The sequence below is a fragment of the Grampus griseus genome (assembly GCF_964374135.1).
Source record: "Grampus griseus genome assembly, chromosome: 3".
In the NCBI taxonomy this organism is placed as follows: Eukaryota; Metazoa; Chordata; class Mammalia; order Artiodactyla; family Delphinidae; genus Grampus; species Grampus griseus.
In genome coordinates, this window is record NC_139019.1 from 117,646,637 (window position 1) to 117,656,587 (window position 9,951).

Below are 9,951 nucleotides of genomic sequence, written 5' to 3' on the forward strand. Positions count from 1 at the left end.
TAGTGTTCCAGATGGTGCAAAGGTCGACTAATAGACGTGTGTGTCAGGCTGCTTCCCCTTCCCCTCAAAAATGGAAATCATTTGATCCCTGAAAATTCCCCCCCAAAGCATGGAAATAGTTACTATGGGAAAAATCCAAGTTGGGCTAGCATCCCTTAGAGTTCTTTTACAGATTAACATTTTTAACAATTAGGAATCACCTCGTGTTTTTCTCAATGTTTAGAGCATCTAAAGCTCTTAACTAGGTGCTTCAGTAGAAAACGGGCACAGTCCTGGTCCCAGAGCTCAAGGAGCTGGGTCTGGGGGTGGAGCGGACAGGTGGGGACAGTGGCAGTCACAGTGGGACTAGAGCCACCGCAGGGCAGACAGTGGGGGTGGGAGCACAGCGGAGGCACCTAACCCAGGCTGGGTGGGCTTAGGGGTCCCCTCTGGCAACCTATTCATGTTACCAAGGCAGAGGTAGGGAACTTGCATTCTAGGGAATGGTGTGCCGCAAGAGAGAGTTTGAGGAATTAGGGAAAGCGCCTCAGAAAAGGTTTCTGATAGAATGTTTGAGAGCGAGGTTGGGGGTGTTCTTGTGAAATAGGAGGGGCTGGTCCTTGTGTGCCTGTGGATTTTATCCTGAGGGCTCAGCGAGCCACTGAAGTGATCAGACTTGAGTTTTAGAAACCTCTCTCCCTGTCTCGTGGGGCCCCCAGCCTCTCCCCCGAGGTCCTCTCACCTTTGTCAAGTTCTGGTACATTCTCTCCCGTTTCCCACCCTCACTGTCCTCAGGAGAGGGTCTGCTCCCCTCACTGTGAGCCACTGCTCCCTCAAGGCGGGGCAAGCTTCAGTGCATCCTGCCCTCTCCCGCGAAGGGCCATGGTGTCTGAAACAGTAGAAAGCTGGTTTGGGGGACTGGCAAATGGGGCGGGGTCTGGCTTCTGAAGGATTGTATAATCTGCCTCCTACCTTGCTGGAAGGGAGCAGGTCTTGGGCATGGGCTGGGGATAGGCACTGGATGTGGGAGCCCTGGGAGAGGACAGGAGGGGCATGAGCTGGTGGCTTGGGAGACCGTGATCACCATCCCATTCTCTCCGCAGATCCCAAAATGGCGATGAAACCGGCACCTGGCCCAACAACCAGTTTGACACAGAGATGCTGCAAGCCATGATCTTGGCCTCCGCCAGTGGTAAGTTGTGCCAGCATGTGTGGGGTGGGAGACCTGGGGTTCTGGGGTGCATCCCACAGCACCGTGCCCTGAGACTGGCTTTCCACCTATGTGGTTCCTCTGGACCTTTCAGCCGATCTGAGGCAGCCCATAATTCCAGGATATAAAGCCGGGTTAGGGAATAGCTGAGGGATGGGGGTGGTCCTGGGATGCCCAGAGGGGAATGAACAGGGAAAGATCCTTGCAGGAGAAGTAGGGAGTAGTGGTTAAAATTCTAGCCTTGGAAGGGACTATAGGTCAGGTCCTAGCTCTGCCGCTAACTACCTTTGTGACTTTGATCAGTTTGCTTAATCTCTCTAAACCTCAGTTTCCTCAGACGAGAAAATGGGGACAGCGACCTCAAAGGATTGTTGTAAGGATTCAGTGAGATGATACCGTAAAGCACATAGAACTGGGCCTGGCACATACATGCCCTCAATCCATGGAAGTGGGTGTGGATACTCCCAGCAGGGAGCACACACTCTGGACATGAGTGTCCAGAGCACACACTGTCTTTTTTGGTTGCCCCTACTTGCAGAGCAGGATTTTGCTTTTCCCACAAGGCTAACAAAGAACTTCAACAATAGAGATTCAGGTGATGGTTTTCATCCCTGAAAAGTAAGAAGAGTCCTGAGCCAGTGGGGACGGAGGGGGGCGGAATAATATCATTAGTACTTAAGAGCACAGGCTTTGGAGGCAGGCCAGCCTGGATTCAAATCCTCGTGCCACCACTAAGCTGTGAGTCATCAGGCAAGTGACTAAGCCCCCTGGACCGCAGTTTCACTGACTACAAAATCCGAACGATAATAACAGATCTCACTGTGGTGTCGTGAGGGCAGAATGTAAGGCCTCAGCATAGGATTGGCAGAGAGGAAGGGCATGATATGCAATGGTGAAAATTGATTAACGATTATCTTTTTTGACCCATGGTGGGATAGAAGGTAGAGTTAGAATAACGCCTGCTAATAAGGACTAGCTTCTGGAGAAGCCAGTCCTGGGCTTATATGGAAGCCGGCAGTGGCCTTACATAGTGAACCGAGAGCCCGGCTGTCCAGCATGTCTGGAGGCCTGGTGGGTAGAGAACCAAGTAAAGTCAGAACTGTAATCACTACAGTTGTGCCTGTGTGCTGCCCCAAACTTGATGCTAGGCAAACCTGATGGGCCACATGTCAGTGGATCCTCTCACCAGCTCTGCAAGGCAGGTCTAATTCCTTCCATTTGACAGATGAGGGAACCAAGAAGTCGCTTGCTCCAGGGCCCCCATTTTGAGCTGCAAACTGGGAATTCTAAGCCAGCCCAACTCCTAAGTTCATGCCCTTTGTATACCAGCGACTGTGTCTGCCTTTCCATTCAGCCTCAGTTTCCCTTTTAGCTGAATAAGTTTAGAAGCCGAACTTCTCTTAATGCTGCGTTATTCTCCCAGATGAGGGTTCTAGATAAAATACAGGATGACCCGTTAATTGTAACTTCAGATAAACAACAAGTCATATTTTAGCATGAGTAGGTTCCAAACGTTAGGACTGGGACATACTGTACTAAAAAAAAATTATATGAAATTCAGATTTAACTGGGCACCCTTTATTTTTATTTGTTAAATCTGGCAAGCCTTCCCCGGATGTCTGTGAGGACCAGTGGGGCGAGGCCGTGGGTGGTGAAGTGGAAGGGAGAAGGGGCGGGGGGCCAGCCTTCTGGGACAGAGCTGACCCCGGTTTGGCATGGGAGTGGGAGTGGGAGAGCTGCTGTAGCTCTAGAGAGGCCAGATACTGAGTAGGAAAGAGGGAGTTAGCTGGGTCTGAGGAGATGCCAAGTTGGGTTCTTGAGGGAAGTAAACAGACAGTAAGGTATATTTTAGCTGTTGTGGCTTTGAGCCCTAAGGCCAGGAAGCAGACTTTTTAGCCTAAATCCAGATTTTAAAAACAGAAATGGAATCAGTATTTATAGCCCCAGACCCTCCCAGAAGGCCCCCCGGGTCACCGCAGTCTGGCTCCCCTGTCAGGGCTCCACCCCTCTGGCCCACACAGGGCCCGAGCCGGGTGTCAGCTGGGGGGATGGACCTTGGGGGTGGAGGTGGCAGGGTCAGCCCCTACTCTCACTTTCACACCCCCTTCCTGGCCCTGGAGCCAGAGAGGTTCCTGGAGTCCAGCCCAGCCAGGCCTGTGGGGCTGCTGAGGAGGAGTAAGCAGGCGGGAGAGCAAGTATACTTGGGAGGCTTTTTAAATAAACCTTTGAGGGGGAGGTGTGCTCTCAAGGAGGCTGCAGCCTGTGGCTCAGCTGGCCCTGGCTGAGTCTCACCGGGCCTCCTGGACTGCTTGGAGTTGCGCCCTCAGCCCCGGGGTGGGGAGGGCAGGGCGGGAGGAGCGGGGAGGATGGGGCTGGGAGGTGCTTCCCTGAGGAGAGAGGCTGGCAGCGCTCTCACCTCCTCCAGGCCAGAGGATGCCCAGGTTCTTTCTTGCTGCTCTTCAAAATCTGTTTCTCCTTGGACTCAGGGAAGATCCTGGTTCCTGCCCAGTGTAGGTCTTGCAGGGTTAGAAGGTAGGGGGGGCCATTGGAGACTTGATTCCACAGAAGGTCAGAGCCTTCAATCCAACTGAGGTTGGGGTCAGGCAGGGCCTCGGTCAGGGTCACACGGCTGGCTCCTTCGCGGCAGAGCTGACCGGACGGAACTCAAGGGCAGCCCGTTTCTCTTACACTCTGGGTTTCCCCATCTTCCTCCCTCCCGGTCCAGCCCAGCTTCACTGCATCCTGTAGGGCCCAGGCTAACATCAGGTCTGGGCTTCTGGGGAGGAGGTGGCGGGGCTCGCTTTGTCATTTCATCTGCTCGGGTGCCCCTTAGGGTGCTCCTTAGAGATCGTGGGTGCATGTAGGATGTGGGTGGGCCTGGCTTGCAGTTACCCAGTCAAGCCTATTTCCTAGCTTTCTCTTTCTGCCTCCCTTCTCCCTGTTTCTCCCCATTTCTTCCCCTTTCTCTCTCCCTCTCTCTGTCTCTCTCTCTCTGGCGCCTCTGACAGTCTCCCCTCTTGACCCCTAAATCACTCTGGAACCCTGGCTCTTGAAGCCGGATCTGGGCCCCCTCCCCCATTGCTTCCATTCCGGGGGGACGGGGAGGGGAGGGAGCAGCGCGGTCGAGGACCCGCTCCCTCCTGGAATTAATTAGGGAAAACGGAGGAAACGTCCGTGCAATGAAAGGGCTGGGGGAGGGGCGCAGCCGGAGGAAGGAGAGGAGGAAGTGGGCGCTGCTCCCTCCCACCCAACCTACTTCCCCGCCCCCTGAAGGCCCTCGGACGGCGGAGTTTTGGGGTTTGAAATGGAGGCTGTGGAAACCTGAGCGCTGGAGTGAGGAGGGGGAAAGGCCGGGGCTCATCTCTCCTCGGCTTCCTCTTTTGCCCCTCCCCCTTTGGTGCTGTTCTTTGAAAATATTTCCTGTCTGTTTCTCAATCCCTGGTCGGTGTCCCAGGATTACTCAGCCTCTCCGGCTTTAGTCACCCTCTCTACCCACTCCCAGGGTCTGGGGTGAGGGTGGAGGGAGGCCAGGGTGGGGGGAACCTCTTCTGCTATATGGGGGCTGGGCTGGGCACTCCTGGGGCTTTAACTCTCCAACTGCGGGAGGACTCCAGCAAGAGGCTTCATGAGCTCTGCCAGAGTCATCAAAACTCCTGGTTTGTTGCCCCCTGGGGAGGCGGTACGGGAGCATGTAGGATGGAAGCAGTGACGCGCAGTATGGTGATGGTGGTGGTGCTGGCGGCAGCAGCTGACGTTTAGTGAGCTCTTACCAAGTGCTTCACTGGATGAAGCACTGTCTCCTTGAATCCTCACAGAAACCCAGGGAGGTAGGTACTTCTGTGCTTCTCTCCCTTTAACGTGCATACACATCACCAGGAGATCTTGTTAAAATGCAGATTCTGAGTCTGTGATTCTCACAAGCTCCCAGGTGACACTGAGCCAGAGTCAGAATTTGCACTTCTCTGGACCCCAGTTTCTTCTTGTGCAGGATGGGAAGTTGGGCTACAGGCTCTCTCTGATGTCACCTACTCTGACATTGTGAGCCTGTGCCTACATTGTACCTAAGACATCTGGTCCTGGGATCATCATCTTCTCAGCCTCTCTCCCCCTCCTGTATCCTCAGAGCAGCGATGAGGTGCAGGCCTCTGGTGGTGGTGGTGGTGGTGACCATACCCTACAGCATACACTTAAGATACACTTAGGCCTCACCCCTGCTCTCACCTGTCCTGGCTCGTAGGCCTTGGGCTAGTCTTTTACCTTCTCTGACCCTTGCTTCTCTCATCTGTAAAGCGGGGATAAGAGCACACACGTCCCTGGAGTGTTGAGTTGAGGTAAAAAGCCGTCATGCATGTGCAACATCTAGCAAGGTGCTTGGCACACAGTAGGCACTGGTTGCTGTTACGAAATGAATCCCTGGAAAAGCACCTACTCCTAACTCATAAGAGAACAACTCAATGCCCGGTCTGTGCTTGGCACTGGGTGGAACAGGATGGGAACCTGCACGAACCATGGTCTTGGTCGCCCAGGAGTCTGTGGTCTAGTGTGGAGACCAGAGAGGCTGCCTGGAGAAGGGCTAGGGCAAGGTCTTGAGAGCAGTGTCTCAGCCCTGAGAGAAATGACAGCTAGCATGTTTGAAGTCACTAGTCTACATGCTTTACATATGTAATCTTGGTTAGCCTTCGCGAAAACCAGAAGAGATAGGTACTATTATTATCCCCATTTTGCAGTTCAGGAAACTGAGGAGACATAGGGAGGTTAGGTACACTTGACTAGGATCACAGTTGACTAGGTAAAAGAACTAGGAATGAAACCTAGGTGGTCACGCTAGAGCCTCTTAGCCCTACCCCTTTGTGGGTGGGATGGTGTGTCCAGTGCTATAACTGCTTGTGCTATAAGAGAGTAACTGTTGGGGACCCTGAAGTTTAGCCCCTGACCTTCCCTTGTCTCTGCAGAAGCCGCTGATGGGAGCTCCACCCTGGGAGGGAGTGCCGGCACCATGGGCTTGAGTGCCCGCTACGGACCCCAGTTCACCCTGCAGCACGTGCCCGACTACCGCCAGAACGTCTACATCCCCGGCAGCAATGCCACTCTGACCAACGCAGCTGGCAAGCGAGATGGCAAGGCCCCGGCAGGTGGCAACGGCAACAAGAAGAAGTCGGGCAAGAAGGAGAAGAAGTAATGCGGAGGCCAGGCCTTGGAGCCACAGGGCAGCCTCCCTCCCCAACCAGCCCAGCCTCTCCCTACCTGTGCCCAGGCCTCGGATTTTCAGGGCTCACCCCCAGGATACTGGTAGGGGCCCAGGCCATGCTCCCCTTGGGAAACAGAAACAAGTGCCCAGTCAACACCCCCCCTCTGCCCCCAGGGGATTGAATATGCAAAGGGAGTTCTGCTGGGAACCCCCATCCAATCAATTGCTGTGCCCATGGGGGTAGTGGGTTAGTGTAGACACCATTTATCACACCCCTTTCAGTTACAGCTGAACTCCTCCATCTTCCAAATTCAATCGGGCCCATCCATCCCCTGCCTCCCTCCTACCCAACCCACCCCACCCTCCTCCTCAACAGCTCCTCTTTCTTAAGTTGTTTGGGGGTGTTGAGGTACCTGGTGACCTAAAAAGGCTCATAGTTCTGAAGAGTTGGAAGGGCATCATGACCTCTTGACCTCTCCTTCAATTCTCAGACTTCCCCCAAAGCATGGTTTGGTGCCAATCCCTTCACCTCCTTCCAGGACCTGAGACCAAGCTCAAGTTTTGGGAGATATGGTCACCATTCCCATGGTACTGATGCTTGCTGGATTTAGGGAGGGCATTTTGCTACCATGCCTCTTCCCAACACCCTGGGGACCAGTCTTTTGGTTTTCATTGTTTGATGTTCCCACTGCATGCTGTTGACTTCCCCCTCCCCAAACAAGAGACTTCACTGCATGTTCTAAGACAGTATGGGGTGGTAAGATAAAGAAGGGAAGGGTGTGTGTGTGTGTCTGTGTGTGTGTGTATGGGGGGACGGACAAAGCTTGATCCATCAGTTAACAGGGTCTTGCTGGAGGCTCTGTATGCCCCCAGGGTACTGACCAGATCCCCAAATTCCAGCCATAAGCCAAGCACCAGGCTGGACCCTCATCTATCATATACAGGGCAGCCCAGGCAGCCAGCGGTGGGCTGAGCTACGGGCACCAATGGATTTAAACTGGCATTATGGTCCAAGGAAGCTCTGAGCAGGTTTGGGACCAGGTCCCCTGGAGAGGTCAGAGGGGCCTCTGTGGGTGCTGGGTACTCCAGAGGTGCTGCTGGTGGAAGGATCAGTGTGGCCCCAGCAGGAAGGGAGGGCCAGCTAGACCATTTTTGGTCCCTGGGTTGGGAAGGAAAGGAGCTAGAGCAGGGACCAAGTGGAAAGTGTCAGCCCAGGATCAGGGCTTGCTTCTCCACAGGGCCCCTGCATCCAGCAACCCCAGTCCTTCACCTCGACAGGTGCCATTTCATCTCTGTGAAGGCCACTGCCCAGGCCCCCAGTCCGATCCCTCGTGGCCAGAGCCTGGTTAAAGTTCCCCAGTGCCTCCTTGTGCATAGATCTTCCTCTGTCCACCCCTTCTGCCCCCGGCGTCCCGTTCACGCAGCGGGGCTTCGCGAGAACCCCACCCGGCCCTTGCAGTGGTGTAGAGCCCCCCCCCTTTCGGCTGGTGTAGAATAGCCAATAGTGTATAGTGCGGCGTGCTTTTCCGTAATGGCGAGTGGGCCGCGGGCGGCGGGCTCCACGCAGCCGTCTGTCCCCGAATCTGCCTGCGGCGGCCCGTGCTGTGTTTTGTGCTGTGTCCACGCGCTCCGGCGACCCCCTCCCGCGTCCTGACTCCTCTAAGCGCTTCTCTTTGCATAGTCACGTAGCTCCCCACCCCACCCCCTTCCTGTGTCTCACGCAAGTTTTATACTCTAATATTTATATGGCTTTTTTTCTTTGAAAAAAATTAAAAGATTTCTTCTGAAAGGTTCACCGTTTCTATGTAAGAGATGGGGGCTCCTGGCGTGTGTGGATGAAGTGATGAGCTCACAGTTGTATGCTGGAAGACGAGCGGGATCGGAGGCGATTATTGTGTTGCGTGTTGGTTTTGGGTCAGTGCCCGAGAGTCTGTGTATAATTGTTAAATGCGGCAACACCGTCGTGCATATATAATGGTGTGCGTTGACCGTAATGGTGCTTGTGGATCTGTACCCCGTGTGTGTAATCGGCTTGTGGGTCCGCTGTGGGGGAGGGGATTTCTGAGCGCGACGTGGCAGCGTGCGGCGGCGGGTTCCGTTGTCTGTTCGCTGCCGTCTCCAGGCAGAAGAGGAGACCCAGGCGAGGGGGCGGCGCGGGCTGGCAAATAGAGCTGGAGAGGGGCTGTGGACGTTTCCTGAGTTCCGCCCCTTCCCTGCTAAAATGACCACCCCGAGCGCCCTGCCAGGGGAGGAGGGTGGACTCTCCTCTGCCAGTCCTCCTCCACACCCCTCACCTCCCCCACCCTCCCTCCCAGGGGGCTTGGAATGCATGTGTACGGGGGTGGGGGGGGGAGGCGGGCGGTGTCAAGGGGACAGAAAGGGCAAGACAGATATAAGATTGCCCGCAGGCGCAGATGCCCTCCCTTCCTCTCTCCCTCTCTCTGTGCTTTCCATTCACTTCTCGCCTAGCCCGTCTCCCGCCTCCTCCAGCCTCCTGGAAGCAAGGAGGGATTCGAGGTTGCTGCCGCCAAAGAAGCTGCAGGCAACAGAGTGGGAGGAAGGGGCGGAAGGACATAAAGACAGACCCATTGGGGTTTTCAGGGGGGTCGATGAGGGCAAGGGCATGCCCAACCGCAGGGTTGGGGGTGGCTGTCTCTGGGCGTCCTCTGTACTCTCCCAGAGCCGGTCAAGCGGTCTCCCAGCTTCTGAAGTCTGTTGTCATGGAAACCAAGCCTTCCAACTAGGTAGGCGTCTGGGGGCGGCTTTCTTGCGTGGGAAGAAGGGTGGTGTGCGTGGTTGCTGAGATGGAAGCGGGGTTTTGTTTCTGAGAGCCAGGCTGCAGAGGGTGGGGTGCCGGTCGCCTGGGTTCTATTCCAGGCACGGCAGGAGACTGGCAGAGCGCGTGAGCAGCTGTGGTTGGTCGGTCCCCTAATTGGTATGTGTGCCTATACAGCTCTAAGCCAGAAACGCGTGGCCTCTGGGGGTGGGGAAGAAGGAGGCAGAGAACCCACCTCCGCATCCCCAGCCATACGATGGAGACAGCTGCACAGGCTCCAGGGTTACTTAAGAGGCTTTTATTTCCAGTTGCGGAGCCTGCCCAAATGGGTTTGTGGTTCCTCTCCAAGCCTTTCCCTGTCTATTCTGGACCTGGTTTGTAAGATTTCTTTGTGCAGGTCACAATGTGCTCAAACAAGTCTGGGCTCTGAGCATCAAGTCACCTGGAGCATGACCTCTGTCTTTTGACCTCTGTCTTTTGACCTCTGCTGGGCAGGCTCAGGTTTCCACCCCAGGGTAAGCCCTAGCCTGGAATGTGGTCTGTGGACACCAAAAGTGAGTGTGGGAGGGGAATACGAGAGAATGGCAGAATGGCAGTCATAGGTTTCCCTTAGCAAAAGAGGCACAGGTACTGCCAGGAAACTGCATGTGAAGTCTGGGGTCATGGGGAGGTGGGGGTCCCAGAACTGAATCCAAGAAAAGGGTTCCAAGGCAAGAGGCAGCAATGTGGAAGGGTAGGGGGCTGAACTGGGGCCCTACTCCTTTACAGAGGGCAAATGGCGGGACAGAAGCCACTATG

At 55.1% G+C, this 9,951-nt stretch overlaps 1 protein-coding gene across 1 annotated transcript in view; it reads left to right on the top strand.

The window, feature by feature from the left end:
* The window catches only part of LOC309819883 (uncharacterized protein), a gene marked incomplete at its 5' end in the record, with an annotated part of 124,909 nt that extends 116,749 nt beyond the window's left edge, over positions 1-8,160 (top strand). The window contains 2 exons of the mRNA XM_082650334.1: positions 1,083-1,171; positions 6,142-8,160. Coding sequence (XP_082506460.1) covers positions 1,083-1,171; positions 6,142-6,368 — 316 coding nt within the window. The 3' untranslated portion in view covers positions 6,369-8,160. The remainder of the gene's footprint in view (positions 1-1,082; positions 1,172-6,141) is intronic.
* Between the last annotated feature and the right edge of the window lie 1,791 nt (positions 8,161-9,951).